General features: G+C 35.5%; 1 protein-coding gene across 12 annotated transcripts in view; it reads left to right on the forward strand.

Moving 5' to 3' along the window:
• AHI1 (Abelson helper integration site 1) overlaps positions 1–22,550 on the forward strand; it is a 203,759-nt gene extending 181,209 nt beyond the window's left edge. For 3 of the 12 annotated variants that reach the window (XR_008992752.1, XR_008992750.1, XR_008992754.1), the window contains 3 exons: positions 600–642; positions 3,185–3,243; positions 21,198–22,550. Coding sequence is in view for 5 of the 12 variants with exons in the window: in XM_057489247.1 (XP_057345230.1) it covers positions 3,185–3,243; positions 12,222–12,342 (180 nt within the window). In the remaining 7 variants the exon portion in view is untranslated. Of the gene's footprint in view, positions 1–599; positions 643–3,184; positions 3,244–12,221; positions 12,421–16,895; positions 16,999–21,197 lie in introns of those variants that run through there. The other 9 variants (XR_008992751.1, XR_008992755.1, XR_008992753.1 and 6 more) reach the window with 7 other exon arrangements.
• The last annotated feature ends 817 nt before the right edge of the window (positions 22,551–23,367 follow it).

Here is a 23,367-nt window from a genome sequence, read left to right on the forward strand (position 1 = left end):
TAAAAGAATATTCATGATATACTACTATTCACAATAGCCTCAAATTTCAGATCCAAGTATCAGAAAATTGAAAAACCAAATTTCTGGTAGATTTACTCACTGTCTTAGTATTTTATGACATGAAAAAAGAAAACTCTACTGATATGTGCAATAAGTACATAATATCAGTGTGACTGCCATGTGTTCATTTATAAAAGATCAGAATAAACTAACCTATTCTGGAAAAAAAAAATTGAGCTATACTTACAAATTTGCCTTATTTAAAGCGGGTATGCTAGCTCCAGCGAACATTGAACATTCACCTAATTTTACTTTCATTCTTCAGGTTTATAGAAATATTTGGTTGAGTTGTTTGCATGGGCAATTTCTCTTTTACAAAGCTATTTATGAGTTGTTCTCTTCTTGGTAAATCTCCAAGTAATTAGTGGTGGCATTTAAAATCATTCCATTAATCATTCCTTTCATGTTTAAGTCTCTAAATGTAAAAGCATCACTAAGAAGTGAAGATTTGGGAAACAGGAGTCTCTAATTCTGGTCCTTTCATTCATCTCCTTTGCTTTGCTCATCTTCCTCTCTTCATCCCCTCCTCTCCAAATCAGGGGTATCCATGAAGAGGAAACGAAGTCACAAAACAACTGAGAGGTGTGTGTGGACAGGAGGGAACGAAGGGCAGTCGTCATGCTCCTTGGCCTTGTTAATGGTGGGGGTGCTGATGGGCTGATTGTATTATAGCCTTGGGGGCTTTCATGTGTAAAGATAAAATAAAACAAAACAGCTCACAGAGACACCTCCTTCTTCCCCCTCCTCCTGCCTCCATGCGTAACTACCCATATGGCGTGCTGCTGCCAAGACCAAGGAATGAGTGAGTAAAGGTGTTTAGAAGTGAAGTATTGGTCCTGGTTAAATAAGTGTCATTTTACATATAAGTGTTAAAACTGAATAATGTAGATACCCTACTAATTTGGGATTCATAGGATTTGAACATAGGTAAAGCCACCTTTACATCATGAGAAAGGACTTGTCTGCTCCAGATAGTGATTCAGTAACACAGTAGGAGAGATGGCAGGGACAGTGTTTAACCTACATAAGACAGACTTTCTGAGGACATCACAGCACCCATTTTACATGAACAGACTATTAAAATCATGTTTGGTAAGACCTGCACATAGCAATGTGTTGTTACTCATTTGTCAAGGTCACAACAAGTAATTAAAAGTAATACTGACTTAACAGTAATGCATAATTCAGTCTGACTTCTCTCCCCTCAACCTCTAGAGGAATTTCAAATTCTGATTAGGGCCATTATGTTGAGTTTTTATTTTGATCCAGTAGTTTTAATCCAGTAGTTTAACAGTTTCGTATATGTATATATATTTATGGTAAAATGCTAGAAAGAGAAGTAATACACCATGTAAAGAATAAAGTATATTACCTTTAATTTGATTGTTCTGTTTGGAATTTGTTTCATAGGTCTGGAAAAGAACTAAAGAAATTTGATTATAATTGATGCTTTCTGAGTTAGATTTTGGTGGTTTTCTTTGCTTCTTGCTCTAATTGGGTTGAGGGCAGGTAGACGATTCTGCACTGAATTAGTCTTTGAAACTGAATTTTCCATGTGTTTGTACTTTTTCCCCCCAAATACATTTTAACTGACTTAAATCATCTTCACTGGTAGAGAAAATCAAGGTGTTACTGGTTCTTTTGTTGTGCAGTGAAATTGGGTCATTACTACAGCATCTACCTTTCACCACTAAGTCTTCATGTTTAATTCTTGTTTTCATTTATAAGCCTGATTGAAAGCTATACACCTAGCAATAATACCACATAATTGTGGTCCAGAAAAAGCACAATATCCTCTTGAAATCTTTATGGTAAGAAAGCAATACTTGTTTAAAGATATTCACTGCCAAATCTTGCTGAAAAATTATCATGCAGAAATCTGATTGTGAAGGAGGAAATCTAAAAAGGCAAAACAAGCTTCCGCAGAGATAAGACTGGAAAAGCAGTAGTTACTCAGACAAGTTAAGACTGAAAGAGAAGGTTGTACTCCTTTTCTTTCATTTCATTTTGTTTTTCTCTGAGTTTTTTTTTTAATTTAAACAATTAAGTAGATAGGGTACAGCTTTCATTTATATATAACTCAAAACTTTAACGTAGTAACAATTTATATTTCCAATGTGAATTTTAAATAGATCCTTTCCATAACTTGTGATTACCCCCCAAAAAAGCATTTGTAGTCTATGTTACAGAAATACTGGGTTGATTTATACAGCTGACCCTTGAACAGCTCGGGGGCTAGGGGGCACTGACCCTTCATATAAGTCAAAAATCCACATAGAGCTTTTGACTCCTCAGAAATTTAACTACTAATAGCCTACTATTGACCAGAAGCTTTACCAGTAACATAAACAATTACCACAGACTTTTATGTTATATATATATTGTATACTGTATTCTAACAATAAAGTAAGCTAGAGGAAAGAAAATATTTTTTCAAATTTTCACAAATCTCCAAAATCTTTTCAAATATATTGATTGAAAAAAACCACATGTAATTGAACCCACACAGTTTAAATCCATGTTGTTAAAGGGTCAGTTGTACTGTCTCAATATCAAACACCAGTTTCCCACAGTATACTTTCACATGGAGTTAACATTCAAATTCTAGAGGGACCACCTAACACTCAGTATGAACTGGCACCACTGCAGCTGCTTATTAATGTGGTTCCCTCTCTGAAGTGCCATTAATAAAACAGATACCCTGAACACATTTTGTAGAAGATCTAAAGAGCTTTCAGACTCAAAATTTGTATGTAGTTCAATGAGTATCACTATGCAAATATAGAGTGTATTGAAAAGTTTATGAAGGAAAGATGCAGTGTTAGAGGTAAATTTAGAACTTAAGTAATATACCATATTGTATTACCAGATTAATTTAGGCTGACTCACAGCTGACTGTTTGCCACACACCTGAAAGCTGGCATATTGATGAAGAGTGCCTAACTGATCTGAAGACTTGTTTATTTGGTGTTCCTTTGGGTGAATACATTATGCGATAGACATTTATGTTCAGAACAGCACACTCGCACCTCCTTCAGCAAGTTGTTGGGTTTTCAGCATGTGAATGTTGCACGTGTTGTCTTCTGTAATTTTTTACTTACCATTTGTTTTTCTTATTTCACAGCAGTCAGTCACTAAGGACAAGTCCCAGGATTTCAGACAGGGCTCAGAGTCTATGACACAGTAAGCAACTTTTCCTCCTAAATAAATGGCAGTGATATCTATTGTGATATATATGTTTATAGGGATACTAGGTTTTTTTAAAGGACAATTTCTCCATTTCCCTCCTCAGAACACCAAACTTTAAATTAAATTTTAGACAATTGACTTTTAAAAGAGTTAAGCTAGTTAAAGGAGAATATTTTAATGGTTGGACTTTGTGGATGTGTATTACAAAGTTATAAGAAATAATATTAAATAAAATTTTTAAAGCACACTAAAATTTTGTTTTTGTGGATCCATTTTGTTATTTAGTTTGGTTTTAGTAACATTTTGAAATGACATTAACTGAAAACAACTAGCTGATATGGTTTATATATATATATATATATGAGATATATGTGGTTTATATATATATATATATATATATAAAATGAAGCTTTAAAGAAAAAAGGTAATACCCAGAATATGATCGTTGTATATTTTCTCTAAATTCCTAATGTGTTTGAGCAATTTACTTTGAGGTATTTATATTAAAATATCTATAGAAAGTTTCTGTATTTTTATTTGGTACTGGCTGTGTCACTTAAAACAAATAGAAAATCCTTTTTTAGCTCAAAAAAGTGAAATCAAAAACCTTCCCAAAAGATTTCATAATTTTTATCATTGCAGATCATTTGTTCCAAATTTTAAGCCCCAACTTCATATTCACGCATCACTAGCTAGCAAATTATCACATGAGTGTAACAGCCTTGAACAAAGCTTAGGTATCTGTCATGCCCTGCCATCTCACCACCACCACCACAGTCACATGTACATATGCGGTATTTGCTTGCACACATGCACACACACATAATCCCTGCTGCATTTCCTTCAGGAAAGTACTTTTTCAAGTTAACTCTGCCATACATTTTGACATTTTTGAAGAATAATATATCCCTTCCAGTTCAAAAATTCTGATTTAGATGACAGTCTAATTTACAGGAATTATCAAATAAAATCATGCATTATTTCACAAGATAATATTTCATTCTACAGATGATAGACAAACAATTTTTAAATGGTATTTAAAAGAGTCACAAAATGATGACCTATAAGATTCCTTAGAAATTCTATATTCCCTTTATTTTATAGTCAGGAAAACTAAGAGGAAAGGCCTTGTGCAAATTTCAAGTGCACACATTTATGTCAGCACTTGAATGAAGACCTGAGTCTCCTCATTCCCAGACTACTGGAATGTTGTTTGTTTTTTAAACTATATTCAGTGTTGTCAGCATCCTTGGTTAGATACCATTTTGTTAGAAGTTTAAAAATCTTTCTTTTTGAGAGAGAAAATCTGTTGATGATTATATAACTATATACAGCCCTGGATTGCTTTAGAGCACAGTCACTCACATACAATATTTGATTCTCATCATTTCCCTGCAGAACGGTATTCTGACTCCTCTTACATATGAACAAACAAGGTCTGAGATGCTGTGACTGGTGTCTGTCACTGCAGGTAGTAAGTGGCAGACCCAGTACCAGAACACAGGTCCTCCATTCCTAATCTGTTCTTTCCATGCTTTCCCTCTGCTTGTCACATGATACACACACACATCCCAGGTCTTTTTGTTATATCTGCTGGTTATGTATTCAGTTCTAATCTCTGAACAATTGGAATTTTACATAATAATTGATAATACAGTTACTGACCTACAGAGTTTATACTCAATGACAAGATTATACATATAAAAAAACAGACTGGAACAATGAGGGCAAACTAGCAATAACCAAAATATGACCATATTTAATATATAACAATGCTCTCAGTGTCTTTGAACATATTTTATAAACATTTTCAGAATTTTTTGATATGCTAAAGGGAAACTCTCAATTCTGACTGTATCAGATGCCTATTTTCAGGTGATAGATCCATGCCATGCTGTCCCGATTAAAGTACAAAAAAGCCTATCAAAACATCCCAGCTTTTAAAGTCTGTCAGGGTAGCTTGGCTTCTCCTTTTGAACACAAAGCATTTAAGAAGCTTCTGAAAGTAATTTTTCATAAGTTTAGATAATGTCTAAATACTCAAGTTCATCTAAAGTCTTTGGGCTTTCCCTGTTCTCATAATTTCTTAGAAGTAAGGATTAATTAAGATACTTTGTCATGACTTGAAAACTGTAGGTGAGTTGAAGGTGGAAATACTGTAGCCCATTATGTACAAAGAAGTCATTTCTTTATTTCTTTAATTTGCCTAAATGGGTCCATTGTACCCAAGTAAATGGACAGAGGCTAATTGTTTTGTTTCATTGCAGCCTTACCATTCAGTTTGCAACATCTGCTTATTAGTGGTTGACCAAAATATATAAATGAGCCACATAGAACTGCCTCTTACCACTTTCCACTTGAATTTCTTGTCTAATTTATTCTTCTTTACTTTTTAGAAATGTCAATCACTTCTGTGCAAACAATTTTTACACATTTTAGTAAAGCTACACTCTCTTAAGATGTCAGAAGAACCTTCTATAAGTTAACAAAGATGTATTTCCTTGGAAGTCTTAAACTACCCCCAAGACCCTGTAATTCTATCTGCTGCCTAAGTCAAAATTTGTAATAAATTTATATTCTATAAATACGTTATAATCCATAGTAAGTAGTATTAGTGTTCCCAAGTTACTAATACATTTTATCTTGAATTTGTTGAGGTTTTTTTTAATCTAGAATATTTTGTTAATATTAATAGCTTTGGTCAGAGAGAAGTTAATCCAGATGGTGAATCATCTTAAAGTCATTTATGAACACGCAAATGTGAACAGAATGAATGAATGAAATCTCTTCTTCCATTGAGTTAATTCTAAGTATCCTATCACTCTTCTACTATATATTTTTTCCATCTTCATAATAATGCTGTTCCAGACCCCTTCAGTTTCTTCTTCTCTTCATGAGGAGGTAGTTTACCTTTTTTTTCCCTAAAATACCATTAACTTTAAACTTTTTTTAAGTTCTTACTTTGATTATTCATTTTTTAGCCTTTTCCTCCCCCTCCCCCACAACTTTCTTAAATCAAAGGCATACCAATTTGTTTCAGTGTCAGGTGTGTGACATCACAATGTTCTTTATATATTCTAAATATGTTCTTTATCAAATACATGATTTGCAGATATTTTCTTCCTGTCTTATTTTGCCTTTTCCTTAACAGTACCTTTCAAAGAGCAAACTTTATTTTTGATTAAGTTCATCAATTTTTTTCTTTTGTGAATCATGCTTTAGTGTAGTATCTGAGAAACTTTTGCCCAAAGTCACAAAGGTTATCTCTTATGTTTCCTTGTAAAATTTTTATAATTTCAGGTTTTATATTTAAGTCTATGATTCTGTTTTGTATTAATTTTTGTAAGTGGTGTGAGGTGTGGATCAGAGGATTTTGTTTGGTTTGCTTTGCAATTGGATGTCCAGTTGTTCTATAACCATTTGTTGAAAAACCAGTCCTGTTTCAACTGAATGGCCTTTGCGCCTTTGTTGAAAATCAGTAGTCAGAACATGGCATGGTTCTATTTCTGGACTTTCTGTTCTGATCCATTGATCTTCTTCTCTGTCTTTACACCAGTAGCATACCCTTGAGTCCTGTAGTTTTATGATATGTCTGACTTTATCCCTTTTTAAAGTTGGTTTGAGCTATTCAAGGTCCTTTGTATGTCCACAGGAATTTTAGAATAAGCTTGTCAGCTTCTACAACAAAGCCTGCTGGAATTCCAGTTGTCGGTTGCGTTGAATCCACAGATCAGTTTGGGGAGAATTGACATGTTAAGAACACTCCATATATGACTCATTAACATAATATATTTCTCCATTTATTTAGGTCTCCTTTAATTTTTTTCACACTGTTTTTTAGTATTCAGTGTGTAAGTCCTACCCTTTCTTCCTCCCTCCCTCTTCCTTCGCATATTTATATGATTGATTCCTGCATATTTTGTATGTGAATGGTATTGTTTTTCAATTTACAGTTGTTTATTGCTAATTTATAGAGGAACTGCTGATTGCTGTATGTTGATCTAGTATCATGCCACCTTAGTAAACTCTTGTTAGCTTTAATAGCTTTTTAGTGGATTTCATCAGATTTTCAACATAGACAGTCATGCAAACAAAAATCAGTTTAATTTCTTCCTTCCCAATCTGGATGCCTTTTATCCTTTTTCTTTGCTTTGCTTTGTTTGCTTTTTTCTTTTCTTTCTCTTACTTTCTTTTCTTTTTTTCCTTACTTTCTTCCTTTTTTCCTTCCTCCCTCCGTCCATCCCTTCCTTCCCCCACCTACCTTCCCTCCCTTCCCTTCCTTCTCTTTCTTCTTTTTTTTTTTTTTTCGCCTAATCATTGCACTGGCTAGAACCTCCAGTACATTGTTGAATAGAAGTGATGATAGCAGATAAATCTTATTTTCTTCCTGATCTTACGAGAAATGAGTGGAAAACATTCAATATGATATTATCATATGGTTTTTTTTTAATAAATGCCCTTTATCAGATAGTTTTCTTTATTTCCTACTTTGCTGAGAGTTTGTATCAGTAGTGGATGTTGGGTTTTTGTCAAATGCTTTTGCTACATCTATTAAGAGAATAAAATAATTTTTTTAAATTTGTTAATATGGTAAATTACATTGATTTTCAGATGTTAAACCAATCTTTCATTCTTAAGATAAAGCCCAATTAGTCATGGTGTGTTATCCTTTTTACAAACTGATAGACTTGATTTGCTCAAGTTTTATTTAGAATGTCCTACATTTTGTTCATGAGGAATATAGGTCTATTGTTTTCTTGTAATGTCTAGTCTGGTTTTGGTATCAGGGTAAGCTGGCTTCATGGAATGACTTGGGAAGAATTCCCACTTAAGTTTTTTGGAAGAGTCTGTGTAGATTTGGTATTCCACTTCCTTCTGTAATTTCTTTTTCTTTATTAATAATCTCTGTTACGTCTGATGTTGTTCTCCTACTTTCCTTTAGTCCTTTAGACATGATTTCCTTTAGTTCTTTTTACATACTGAATTTTAAGTCTTTGGCTAGAAAGTCCAATGTCTGTACTTCTTAAAGAACAGTTTCTCATTATTGCTTTTGCCTGTGTGTATGGGCTGTACTTTCTTGTTTCTTTGGATGTTTTATGATCTTTTGTTGACAAATGGACACTTTAAATGATGTACTGCAACAACTCTGGGAATCAGATTCTTACATCTCCCCAGGGTTTGTAGTTCTTGCTACTTACTGTAGTTATTTGTTTGTCAAGCGACTTCTGTGAACAAGTTCTGTAATTATAATGTTTGGCCACTGAAGTTTCTGCTCAGATTAGCAATCAGCTGTAATTGGACAGATTTCCTTAAACATCTAGAACCGATAAGTTTCCCAGTCTTGCTTAGGGACTCTGTGTGTATATGTTGTGCGTACCTTCAGCAGCTCTCCACCTTCACTTCCTGTTTGCACCGTGTTAAGGTGAGCCAGAGGTCTTCTGGCCTTCTCAGGTCTTGCCAGTACATGCACACAGCCCTAAACAGGCGTGAATCCTGGACTCCACAAACTAGGTCAGAGCCCATCAAAAATCCCTGTGGATATCCTATTCCCCCAGCTTTTGCTTTTCAGCTTGTTAGTGAGTCTGTTGTTTGCTTACTGTTATCTACCATGAGGCAGCCATGAAATTAATTATAATTGTTTTCAACAAGTGCCTTCCAGGGAAAAGGTAAGCTCTGAGACTGGTCCAATGCAGACAGCTTTTGTAAGAGATGTCTTCCAGGGAACCACCAAACAGGTCAAATAATAATTGTTTGGGAATGAGGCTTTGAAAGAGCTCCAGCCCTCTTCTTCTCCCTCCAGTAGCTGTCAGGTTGCTGGCTTTCACCATAAATGCAGACTGTTCTTTTTCTAGGCCCCCACAGAGCTGGACTGTGGGGGATGGGATGAGGCCAAGTGAAAAAATGCCAAGATTTTCTTACGCTTTTCTTACCAAGAGTCAACAACCTTTCTTGAATAAACATTTTCCAGTTGCTACAAGCTTTGGCTAATTTCCAGAATTCTGAAAAAGTAGGTTCTAACCATTTTTGCTAGTTTCCTCATAGTTTATTTGGAGAAGAGAATTTTCATAAGCCCTTCTCCACTGTTTTCACTGATGTCATTCTTTGTTTTCAAATGTTGAGTAGACTTGCCAGTAAAGCTGTCTGGGCCTGCCATTTTCTTTTTTTGGAGGATTTTTAACTACAAATTCTATTTATTTAATAGAAATAGTGCTATTTAGGTTATCTAGTTTTGTATAAGCTTTGTTAGCTTATGCCTTTCAAGGAATTTGTCCATTTCATCTACATGGTTGAATTCATTAACTTTCAATTTACTTGTTTATAATATCCCCCCATTATAACTTTTTAATATTAATAGAATCTCTAGTTCTCTAATTCTGATTCCTGGTGTTGATTTATTTCTTTTCTTTTTTCCCCAGTCTGGCTAATGGTTTATTAATTTTACTGATCTTATTAAAGAACCAGCTTTTTGTCTCATTGATTTCCTTTATTATCTGTCTTCTATTTTATTGATTTCCACTCTTATCTTTATTTCTACTTATTTTTTGCTTTAACCTATACTTCTTTTCTAGTTTTTAAAATGGAAACTGTGGTTAATTGACACCTTTCTTCTCTCCTAAAGTAAACTTCTAATGCCATCATTTCCCACCTAAATACTACTTTACTAGCATTCCATGAATTTTGATATGTCGTGGTTTCATTTTCATTCCATTCAAAACACTTTTTAAATTTTCCTTTGGATTTCTTTATCCTATGGGTTATTTAGAAGTGTGTCAGTTCATTTTTAATGTTTAGGGATTTTTCCAGAGATCTTTCTGTTAGTGATTTCTGATGTAATTCCATTGTGGTCAGAGAACATACTTTAGATTATCTGAATTTAATTTATTGAAAATTGTTTTGTGATCCTTCATATATCTCTTGGTGAAAATTTTGAGTGCCCATGAAAAGAATGTGTATTATGCCCTTGTCTACTGAGCATTCTTTTATAAATAAGTTAGATCACATAGGCTAATAGTGTTGTTTATGTCTTGTGTTGTTCAGTGATTTTCTTTCTACTTGTTCTATCAATTATTGAGAGTTGGGTATTGAAATCTCCAACTAATACTGTAGGCTTGTTTTTTCCTTCTTGAAGTTCTGACAGGTTTTGTGTCATGTATTTTGAAGCTCTCTGCAAAGTTCCTATGTATTTATGATTATGTCCTCTTGAAGGATTGGCACCCTTATTATTAAATGATATTCTTTTTTTCTGTTCATGTTCTTTGTTCTGTACTTTGCTTCATACTAACAGTCACTCCAACTTTCTGTTAATATAGAATGTTGTTTTTTCATACTTTAAATATAAAGACACAAATAGATTAAAATTTAGTGTTTCTTTATAGAAACAGCATATAGCTGAGTTCATGCTTTTTATATCCAGTATGACCATCTCTGTTTTTTAATTAGGGTAATTTACACTTAATATGTTTGACTTTTAGTCTGTCATACTACTTTCTATTTTCTATTTATCATCATTCTTTGTTTTCTTCTTTCATCTTTTTTCTGCATTCTTTTAGAGTACTTTTTATCTACTTTATCCTATTTGTTAGCTAATTATAACTTTTCATTTTACTGTTTAAGTGATTTCTTTAAGGTTTATAATTACAAATCCTTATCACACAGTGTACCTTCAAGAACTTTAAGATAGTATACTTCTACTACTTTGCTCCTAACATTCACGTTTCTGTACTCATACATTTTTTTAGTTCTATGTTATAAACCCCTCACTAGATTTTTGTTATTTTTGCTGAAACTGTAATCCTTTGAAGAGATTGAATAATAGGAAAATCTTACATATTTGCCCATTTTGTTATCAATTCAAATGTTTTTCATTACTTTGTGTAGCTCTATATTTCCACTTGATATTTCCTTTCTGCCTAAAGGACTCCCTTTATCATTTCTTGTAGTGTTGGCTAGCTAAAAATGAATGCCTTCACTTTTTACATGTCTGAAAAGGTCGAGTTCACCTCTGTTTTTGAACACTATTTTCATTTGGTACACAATTTGGTATGGAAAGATTTGCTTTTTTTTTCTTTCTGTACTTCAAAGATATTGCTCCACTGTTTTCTCACTTGTAATTTTTCCAACGAGAAATAGGCTATTGTGCTTATCTGTGTTGTGGACATAGCATATTTTCTGTTACTCTGGCTACTTTAAAAATTTATCTTTATCACTGATTTTGAGCAATTTGCTTATGATGTGCCTTGTAATTTTCTTCATGTTTCTTCTACTGGGGGTTGATTGAGCTTGGAGCTGTATGATTATAGTTTTCATCAGAGTTGGAACAGTTGGGACCAATTTTTCTTCTGCTTTTTATGTGTATCCATTTCTCTCCTGTTCTTTTGAGAATTCCAGTTACATGTATTAGGCTATATGAAGGTGTCCCACAGCTTACTGGTGATTTGTTTTGTTCTCTGTATTTCATCTTGGATAGTTCTCTTGCTGTGTCTTCAAATTATCTAATCTCTGTGATTTCTAATCTGCCTTTAACTCCATCTAGTATATTTTTCACCTCAGACATTTTAATTTCAGCTCTAGATATTCAGTTTGGTATCTTCTAGATACAGGCATAGCTCATTTTATTTCACTTCTCTTTATCACACTTTGCAGGTATTGGACTTTTTGCAAATTGAAGGTTTGTGGCAACACTTCATAGACCAAGTTTATTGACACCATTTTTCCAATATGCGCACTTCATATCTCTGTGTTACATTTTGTTCACTTCATATCTCTTTTTCACATTTTGGTAATTTTCCCAGTATTTCAAACTTTTTCATTTGCTATGGTGATCTGTGATCACTCATCTTCAGTGTTACTGTTGTACTTGTTTTCCAGTGCCTTGAACTGTGCCCATATAAGATAGATGGTGAACTTAATCAATAACTGTGTGTGTTCTGACTGTTCCAGTAACCGGCAGTTCTCCATCTCCCTCTCCTCAGGCCTCGCTATCCCCTAAGACACAGTATTGAAATAAGGCCAATTAACAACCTTTTAATGGCCTCTAAGTGTTCAAGTGAAAGGAAGAGTCAGATGTCTCTCACTGTAAATCAAAAGCTCTAAATGATTAAGCCTAGTGAAGAAGGTGTATCCCAAGCCAAGATAGGTCAAAAGCTGTATCTCTTGTGCCAAGCAGTAAGCCAAGTTGTGAATGCGAAAGCCAAGTTCTTGAAGGCAATTAAAAGTGCTGCTCCAATGAACACAGGAATGATAAGAAAGCAAAACAGCCTTACTGCTGATATGAAGAAAGTTTTAGTGGTCTGAATAGAAGATTAAACTAGCCACAACGTTCCCTTAGGCCAAAGCCTAATACAGAGCAAGGTCCTAACTCTCTTCAGTCTTACGAAAACTGAGAGAGGGGAGGAAGCTGCAGAAGAAGAGTTTGAAGCTAGCAAAGGGTGGTTCGTGAGGGTTAAGGAAAGAAGCTGTCTCCATAACAGAAGAGCACCAGACGAAGCAGCAAGTGATACAGAATCTGAAGCAAGTTATCCAGAAGATCTAGCTAAGATCATTAATGAAGGTGGCTACACTAAACAACAGCTTTTCAATGTAGTTGAAACAGCCTTTTATTGGAAGAAGATGCCATCTAGAACTTTCATAGCTACTGAGAAGTCAGTGTCTTCAAAGCTTCAAGGACAGACCAACTCTCTTGTTAGGAATTAATGCAGTTGGTAGCTTTAAGTTGAAGCCAATAATCATTTGCTGTTCTGAAAATCCTAGGGTCCTTAAGAATTATGCTGAATCTACTCTCCCTGTGCTCTGTAAATGGAACAACAAAGCTTGGATTGACAGCACATCTGTTTACAACACGGGTTAACTGAGTATTTTAAGCCCATTGTTGAGACTTACTGCCAAGAAAAAAAAAATTACATTCAAAATATTACTGCTCACTGACAATGCACCTGGTCACCCAAGAGCTCTGATGAAGATGGACAAGATTCATGTTTTTTTCATGTCTGCTAGCAGAACATCCATTCTGCAGGCCTTGGGTCAAACAGTAATTTCAACTTTCAAGTCTTGCTATTTAACAAATACATTTTATAAAACTGTAACTGCCATAGATAGTGATTCTTCTGATGGATCTGGGCAGAGTAAATTGAAACCCTTCTGGAAAGGATTCAGCATTCTAGATGCCATTAAGAACATTTGTGATTCATGGAAAAAGGTCAAAACATCAACATTAACAGGTTTGAAAGACATTGATTCCAACCCTCATGGATGACGTTGAGGGCTCAGAAGTAGAGGAAGTAACTATAAATGTGGTGGAGGAAATAGCATGAGAATTAGAATTAGAAGTGGAGTCTGAAGCTGTGACTTAATTGCTGCATCTCATGATAAAACGAATGGATAAGGAGTTCCTTCTCATGGATGAATAAAGACTGATTTCTTGAGATGGAATATACTCCTGGTGAAGGTGCTGTGAAGAGTGTTGAAATGAAAGAAAGGATTTCAAATATTCCATAAACTTAGTTGATAAAGCAATGGCAGGGTTTAAGAACACTGACTCCAATTTTGAAAGAAGTTCTGCTGTGGATAAAATGCTATCAAACAACATCGCATGCTATAGAGAAATCATGAAAGGAAGAGTCAGTCGATGTGGCAAAGTCATTGTTACATTATTTTAAGAAATTGCCACAGCCACCCCAGTTTTCAGGAAACACAACCCTGATAAGTCAGCAGGCAACATCAAGGCAAGACCCTCCAGCAGCAAAAAGAAAGCCCAGATGATGGTTAGAACATTTTAGCAATAAAGTATTTTAATTAAGGTATGTACTTCATTTCTTTAGACATAATGTTATTGTGCACTTAATAGATTACAATATATTATAAATATCAGTTTTATATTCACTGGGAAATCAAAAGTTTCATTTGAACCTCTTTATTGTGATACCCACTCTGTCGGGGTGATCTGGAACCAGACCTGCAGTATCCCCAAGGAATGCCTGCATCTTCCATGTCTGTACTTAACCTTGAACAGACAGAATATAGTTATAATAACTATGTTAATGTCTTTGATAATTCAAACATATAAGTCAGTTCTGAATCCATTTCAATGTTTTTGTCCTCATCATGGGTCGTATTTTTCCGATTTCTTTGCATCCCTAGTAAATTTTTACTAAATTCCACACACTGAAAATTTTAACTTTTGGTTACTAGTTATTTTTGTACTGCTATAAATATTCTTATGCTCTGTTCTAGAATGTAGTTAAGCTACTTCAAATCAGTTTGATCTTTTCAGGTATTTGTTATGTGGGACCAGACCATGTTTAGTCTAGGGTTAGTTTTTTTTCACTACTGGTACAAATCCCTTCTCAGTACTGTACCCAGGGCCCTCTGAGTTGTGAGATTTTTCCAACCAGACTCTTGGAAATGGGCACTGTTTCTGGCCTCTGGAACTTTGCTCAGCTGCATATACTTATCAGTACTCTGCTGAATACTTGAAAGAATCTTTTGCAGATCTTCATATTCTCACGGCATGACACTCTCCCCTCTCCGGCGCTCTGTGACCTCTGGCCGCCTTGGTCTCCTCAGACTCCCAGCCCCCAGTCAGGGAGTCCTCCAGACTCTCCCTCGGCTTTCATCCCCTCTTCGGTGGCCTGGAAACTCTCAAGGCAATAAGCTGGGCAATTAATAGGGCTCATCTCAGTTATTTTCCATTTCTTGGGTATCACTGTCCTTCATTGCCTATGATTCAGTATCTTGAAAATTGTTGTTTTATATGCTTTGTTCACTTTTTGGTTGTTACAGGCAACTGGTAAATCTGGGCTCTGTTGCTCCATCTTGGCTGCAAGCAAAAGTTCAGATGTTGTGTTTTCAAGGTAGCTTTCTGTTAGGTGATATGTAGATTATGAGGGAGAAAAGTAGAGAGGATCACACTGTCTAACTTTCCTACAGTGGTCAGGGAAAGCCAAAGATGTTTTAGCATTTAAGTCTTAAAGACCTTGTAGACACTGACTGAACCAAGAAAGGACCTGGATGTTAGAAGGATAGCACGGAAGTGTGGAAGTGCCTGAGGCTAACACAGTGCTCCAGGGCTGGAAGGAAGGTCAGAAACTGGGGTCTTGCAGGATACAGACATTGGCTAGGTCCAGTGTGTGTGTGTGTGTGTGTGTTGCCCAACATAAATACAGATTTCTGACTTCTTTTAAAAATAATCTGAAGTTCAGGACCCCAGCTCCACATTCTTCCTGGGCTGTCCATCAGCTGGAGCTGACACAGTGGATTACCTCCTTAATGTGTGTCATCCACTCTCCGGTTTGCTGTGGCTCAGTTGTAGGAAACCAGCTCGCTTCCCTCAGTCCCCTTACCACCCTAACCTCCACAGACACTGGAGTTTTTGCTTTAATGCTAGAGGGTAGATTCCCTGGAAACAGACTGTAGATTATCAGGGCTTTGTTTCAGAGCTCTACATTTCCTTACTCATCATCATTCTCCTCTTTCTAAATGCACTTTATTTGTTCTTTCATCTTTGTAATTTCTGATCTTTTCCTTCCCAGTCATCTGATTTTATTTTACTTACTTGCACATCTTCATATTAGTCTTCTCAAGGCTAACAATACCACAGACTGAATGGCTTAACCAACAAAAATGTGTGTGTTCATGGTTCTTGAAGGTTGGACGATCAAGATTAAGTTTCTAACAGGCTTGATTTCTGGTGAGGCTGCTGTTTCTGGCGTTCACGTGGCCACCTTCTTACTGTGTCTTCACATGGCCTTTCTTCTGTGCATGTATAGAGAGAAACCAGTGTGTCTTCCTCTTCTGATAAGGACAGAGGTCCTGTAAATTAGGACCTCGCCCTTATGACCTCATTTACCTTAATTACCTCCATAAAACCTATCATCAAATACAGTTACTCTGGGGCTTGGGGCTTGAACTGTGAATTTTGAGAGAACACAATTCAGTCCTTATAAGTCTCTATTTAGTCCTACTTAGGACCTGATTTTGAAATTCTTGCATCTTTTTTCAAACTCTATTCAGAGCTCTACATTTCCTTACTCTTCATCATTCTCATATCCAGTCTCCCACTGGATAACATAAAAAGAAGACACTGTCCTCCATTCTTTGAGTTTCCCCTAATTTATCATTTTTTATTTTCTTTCTCCCAATAAAATTGGCGCTACTATGCATTCATCCACTGAATATTCATTTTATATTTTACTACTACTATTAAAACATTTGGAAAGCTGCACTCCCCATCCCACAGGTCAGAATATCCCAGCTTTCTTACACATAAACTTCCTTTACTCCTTTGTCATTAAAGAATCTGCTGTATTTTTACATACACACACACATTTTTCCATATAATTTGGTAGAAACTTTCTGGTTTTTCCCAGGCATCTAATATTTTTCTGAGAGAAGTAAAATATATTTTATTCTTGTCCCTTTGTCATGGTGAAGGAGGAGCCCACCCAGCTACAGTCATATGTCCCTACAGTATGTTGAGCAACTCCCTTGTCTCTCGGCACATATATAATCACGCACCTAGTCTGCCAAGCGTTTTCCTCTCAGATCCTCCACTGCATATTCCCACTTCCACCTCCCTCAATCAGAACTTCATCTGAGCTATTGCAGCAGCTTTCTTATAGCTCCTTGTTCCTGATCTTCCCCGCCTCTAGTTCTGAAGTGGGCAAAGAGCAGGGCCATGAGGACCGTGGACACTTAGTGGATATGCAGGTGAAGAAGAATGAGCAAGCTGGCCGAAAAGTCACCCTAATAGAGGTAAGAGGAAAACCACGAGAAAGCTGCATCGTGGAACAGCAGGAAAGGGTTTCGGGAAGGCACAGTCAACAGTGGCAAGTGGCAAAGAAAGGAGAAAATAAAGACTGAAGAGCGCCTTTTGGGATTTGCGCAACCAAGAGCCATTTGTGGCCTTTGAGAGGGTAGTTTTGATGGAGAGTCCTAGAAGCCTGAATCAGATCGTCTCCAACCAGAAGGGGAAAGTCCATCAGAACAGACTGCTTCGCCAAGAAGCCAAACTTCAAAGGAAAGAGAAGGTTCAGCAACTAGTGGGAAACAGGATGTAGAGAAGATATCTGGCAGGGAGGATGGGTGACAAGAGTAATTTCTACCTGAGAAGAGGGAGTCCTTTGAGAGAAGCCATCAAAGTGCAGGATAAGCTGGGTGATCCCCGGAGAAATAACCCTGAGGAAATGCAGATGAGAATTTGAAACGAGAGGGACTCTTTCACTGAGACAGGAAAGTGAGACAAAATGTGTTTGAATGGCAGTGTTTTCTAGTGGAGGGTGAAGTATACGTCAGGACAGGTCATTCTAAAGCAGGAAGGTCTCTGTTTTCTCCATATATTAGGGAGAAGTGAAGTTTGCTGAAAGTGAAATTGTACAGCCTTATCATGTCCACTTTTATGAAATTGTCACTTTTGAAGAACTGGACTCAAAACTTTCATGAGTATTTTTAGATTGTAACCGTAGAAATATAAAATCTCATACAGAAAGCATATACATGAATAGTTACATAAATAACTTTTTATCCTTGATACCAGAACCAAAACATTTTGAAACAGATTTTTAGATTTAAATAATAGAAACTTTAAAATAATGTATGTCAAAGAGAAAAAAAAAAACACCATAAGCAAAATCTAAAAATGAACAGTAACCTGAGATGGGGAAGAACATCACAAAATATATGACAAATAAAGCATTAATGCCCTTAACATATGAAAAGTTCCCAAAAAATCAAGGAAAAGAAGTACACCAATAGAAAAATTGGCCAAGGGCATTCACAGGACATTCTTAAAGGAATATATATAAATGGCATTGAACACACTTATGAAAAATGTCCACCTTCCAGTGATCAAATTACTAGAAATTAAACAACAAATTATAAGGCTTTTTCCCCTTGCAAAATAGCAACATATTTGAAACTACTAATACCTAGTATTGATGAAGGCTTGGGAAGCTGGTTCCCTCCTGCCCTGCTGGTAGTCACAGAAGATTGATCCGTTTTTTTTGGAGGATAGCTTAGCAATTCTGGTTTGTTTGTTTCTTTAAGCTTTCAAATTGTTCAAGCCCTTTGACCTGACAGTTTTATTTTCAGGCATCTGTTGTTGGAAAATATTCAAGTATGGATGCAGAGATTCAGTTAAAAGTATACTCCTTCAAGCAGTATTTTAAAAACAGAAAGGAAAAAAAAAATCAATTTCTAGAAACAGAAGATTTATTAAATTGTGACACATTTATATAATAGAATACCATGTGACTATCATTCATTACGTTTTAGAAATATTTTCATAGATATGGAAAGATGCTTATGATAAATGTTTAGGAGAAAGGTGATTATGAATAGTTTATATATAACATACATAATATATTGAGCAATAAACATAAAAAATGTCAGGAGTTATCTCTGAAAAATGGAATTGTGATTTCTATCATACTACTTTGTGTTCTTTCTAATTTTTCTACTCAGCACATTTTGATTGATATGTACTACCTGATCATTTCATTTAAAATGAAAGTTACTGCAGAGAACTTTCTAATACAACCCATTCTTTCTACAATTAAAGAAATCAAAGTCTCAGAGTCATAGCTAAAAAGTGCCTGAACTAGAACTTGATCTTTTGGCTCCAAATTCAGAGTTATATCTGTTATACAGTGCTCTGTCTGTTAACTCTGAGTAGATGGTAAGTGCCTGCAGTGCAGGCAGGGACTATAACATGCTCACATTCTTCTCTCCCCAGTACTTAGCCTGGTATCTGGAGACGTAGTAAACTTTCAGGGAATATTTATTGGATTGGATTTCTTTTGGGGTAAGGCCCACTATTTTTATGAATCTTATTTTGCACACGTAACATACACACAAATAAATACTAACTTGGTTTCACACTCATTTTCAAATCATGCTATGCAGATTTTCCTTTCTCTTATGTTACAATTTGCCTTTTAGAAAATGCCTTCACTTTGTTACTCTCTTCCTCTGTTGTCTTAAGGGGCATCCGTTTTGAGGAGATACCTCAGAGAAGGGCTGGATTTGGATTTATTTTGGAGTCTTCTGGTTAGAGGATGTCTCTTCCCTCTTCTAGTGGGTCTCCACTGTCTCACAGCATTTCAGTCCCTATGCCTTCAGCCCTCATCATGCTAATGTGCTGTTCTTGTTTTTCCCGTTGTCAGGGGAATGTCCACTGTCGGAGGTGTACACTTGACAGGTTCTTCTCCTCCCTTTTATTCTGTTCCTTTTCTCCCTTTCATAGGCATGGTTTCTCATTCTCTATCCACTGTTCCTTCCTCTTCTTAGTCTGATTCATTTCCCTTAAAGATGTTATCTTTACTGCCTACTTCAGCTTTTGCTAGTTAAATTTCTCTTCGGGTTCACTCTCCTGAGGGTCCTCGCAGCTTCTGTTTACTTCTCACAGTGCAGTTGCCACCTGATTGACTTAAGTTGTCCTGCATCTTCTGCACGTGCAGGATCCATCTCACTCATTTCCAGCTGTGCTCCCCTTTTCTGTTTTTCTAATTTGTTTTTGCCCTACCACTTTCATAAATTCCCCCTCTCACTCTGTTTTGCCATGTTATTCTTCTAAGACCCTTTTACCTTCCTTACTGTCCTTTGGAGATGTTTATAGCATCTCTGTGACTTGTGCCCAGCATTCACTTGAGCCTTCCCTATATTCTTTCCCATTTTTATCAGACCCTAATTTAGGGCAGGTTTTGCCTACTCTGTTTATACATACAGGGACAGAAATGACACCCTTTTCTCCCCATAGTGAGAGTGTACCTTGGTGCACTCTCTCTGTACCATTTTATACTCTACTTCAGTAACTTTCTTGAGCTTCATGACACATTTTAGGCTTCTGTATATCTGTGGTAGCTCTGTTTAATTTAAAATCAGGAAACATAAACAGGCAAAGTTTTTTTTTTTTCCCTTGTAGAAATGTTTTTCATGTGAAAAGATAGGACAGTCATTTATTTAAGACTGGGCCTGTCCCTAAAAGCCCAAATGTTCCCTAGCCCTCCTGTGGCACCAGAAAGGCCCTTAGGAAATGGTTCACTTGCCCTTTCTTGCCAAAATGCTGTAGTCTTTACTTTTCTCAAGAGTGATCAATGGAATTAACCATCACCTTTACCAGAGTGCCATCATTCTTAGGCTGCAGTTTGTTTTCTAAGGGCAATTGAGTGTTAAGACCTTTTTGTTTAGAGGAAGGACAACACATTTTTGTGTAAGTCCAGATGCTCATCACTAGTATATGAATAATTGCATTAAAAAATTTCAGGTTCAACCCTACTAGTTTATCACCCTCTAGTTTTCATGTACTTACTACACAGTTTCTAAAGAAGCAATTTCTGTTTCATCTGCATATTGGTTCTTGATTTTTATTACTGTATAATTTGTTTTATTTTGAAACTGCATCTACATCTAGATGCATAGTTAATTATCACTATCATAATTAATTCTCAACACACATATTTTGGATTTGTTTGAAAAAAATAGTTAACCTTCTTGTAAAAGTAGAAACAGCCATAGAATTAAATGAAAGATTGCTGTTTAATAAAAGAGTCTACATCCTTCCCAGTCACTAACCCTGACACATCATCCATGACAACCTTTTTCCACTGAATGAAGAATTTTATAAACTGCCCTTAATCTCTGGAAGTTACCCAAGGTTTGAACTTACTTAGTGTCTGTATTTGAGAAGTGAATTTCTTTCTTGCTAATATTAACTTGTCAATGCTGTAGCAGGCCTTAAGCCTCTGCTCATGATGCTAAAAAAGTGTTAACAGTATGTTCAAGTGGTAATCTAGAAGATAGGTAATTAATATTTTGGTTTTACTTGTGTGTGTGCATGTGTGTGTGGCATAGTGGGGTTTATCACCTCTGCTGGTGCCTGGGCATGCCACGATTTAGTAGTGGCCAAAAGGCATTCCTTAAGTTCATTTAGCACATTCTTTGTACTTGCCTCCTAGTAAAAAGTTGAAGAAAGAAGAGACAAAGAAACAAATACACAGAAATGAAGTAAATTAAACCAAATGGCATTTCCTTCAGAGTTCAGAATTTTCAGATACTAAGGAAGAAAGGATCCACTACTTCTTATGAAAATCTAAAAATGTCAGAAGCGAGGTATGGGTGGAAAAATTTTTTAATGTGGCCTTTTGAGCTTAATTGTTATAAACCATTGTGATAGTTGTTGATCAAAGTATTGGTACTTGTATTTATTAATAATTGCATCAAAATGATATTATCACTGTTGGAAAACCAATAAAGAAAAAACCATAATTGCTAGTCAACAAATGTGAGTAAAAAGTGTTTACATTGTCAGGATGTCTGTCAAGTAATCAATTAATATTATTATATCTTTAATGTGGTTATATGTATAATGTCATACACAGACTATGAAATATCTGCTTTTGAAATTTAACTTTATTTAAAAGCTAAGCTGCTTCACAATATTATGTATTCAAAATGGTCCCAGTAAGAAAGGCATTAAAAGGGAACAAATTTGTTTGTTTTGAGTGAATCATATATGTAACATGATACACATAGAGTAAATATGGCTTTTAGCTAGATAGGCAACAGTATTACAAGTTACTTTACATTTTAAAAAAGCATTTCATATTTAAGCAAGTAATTGATTTGTGGACTTAAATTGTTCAGTACTTATGTTAGTCTTAATATTTGTTTTAAGTTATTACATTGCATTATTTATTTATTTAGTTCCAGAACAATGGTGTTATTACTATGTGACTATATTTTAAAATGTAGTGTTACAATCATTTCTTTGTTTTTTCTTGACTCTTCTCAGCTATGTGATTATAAGACTGTCAGCAAAATATTTAAACCCACAAAGGTCAAAACTAATATAAAATTAGAAAACTTATTTACAAAGTTAGACAATTGATTCCATTAAAATAAGAAGTGAGAAAAACTGTGTTGGGCATTGAGGTGTAAATTTTGCCCAGATGTGTACCCAATGTGAAATATCTTCTAGTAAAAATACATTTGGCTCTTATCCCTGCACATGTTAGAGAAGCATGAAAATTGGTAAACATGCCCATCCTGCTGTGTAGAACCTAAATGGAGGGTGTGAGGAGGGGAGCCATTTTTCTAGTGGCAAGTGGCCAGGATGACTGCAGAAGCCCTCAGCAATCTGCATAGAGGTCTGTTCTGATCACTCTGAGCCACTGTTGATCTGGAGGCAGACATCTGTTCTTCAGGTACAGTTGGACCCAACCAGCTTGAGTCACCCTTGTACAAGCTTCTTTTTTTGTCTTGTGAATGCACTTGATAATTAAAAAATAAAAATATGCATCTCTCTGCAGTTTCAGCTCATAGTTTTGAGATGTGTGTTGATTCTCTGATTTTGATTGTAATCACAAAGAATTTCAACAAGCTGCAGAAAGATTTTAAATCAAGACAAGTGAAATAATATGTCAGGGGAGCTAAACATTTGCTGAAATTGTAATGCTCATATGAAAAATAAAGGATTATTTTTACAGTGCAACTACTAAAGCCAAAATTAACTGTAGAGGCAAGCACCAGGAAAAGTTGGTTCTACTCAAAGCCCAGTCCTTTTCTCCTTTGTCCTGATGACAAAGCAAGACTTAGGTTATGTTCACAAGTAGGTTAATATAATGTCTTGACCCCACACTCTCTGAGATGAGATAGGGTGAGGGAGATCATAAAAAGTGACCTCAGAATAGTAAATCCAACTTTTAATCAAGCAGGGAAATCAGATGCAAGACATATGAAATTTTCTGATATTACACATTTTTTTAGTAACAGATTAGTTTTGTTTTGTTTTCATTCTGAAATTCCTGGTTTATCCCATTTTATAAAGTCTCTTTTATCCAAGCAAATAATTTGAAGCTATCTTTTTCTGCATCTAAATAATATTATTACACCATTCTTAGAAATTTGTTTCCTGATTACTGATTCTACTCTCTTGAACAATAAAATTTCTTCAATATCAAAACTATACAATGAATAAAGTTTACAAAGCTAGAATAAAAATCAAGTTTTTAAAAGAGTTAAAGCATTAAATATTTTATACCGTGAATGCAAATTTATGTTTAAAATACACACTTTAAATGAAATCAGTATTTTTATGGCCAACACTTGGCACTTTTGAAATTATAA

This window comes from Manis pentadactyla, chromosome 12, assembly GCF_030020395.1.
Source record: "Manis pentadactyla isolate mManPen7 chromosome 12, mManPen7.hap1, whole genome shotgun sequence".
Lineage (NCBI taxonomy): Eukaryota > Metazoa > Chordata > Mammalia > Pholidota > Manidae > Manis > Manis pentadactyla.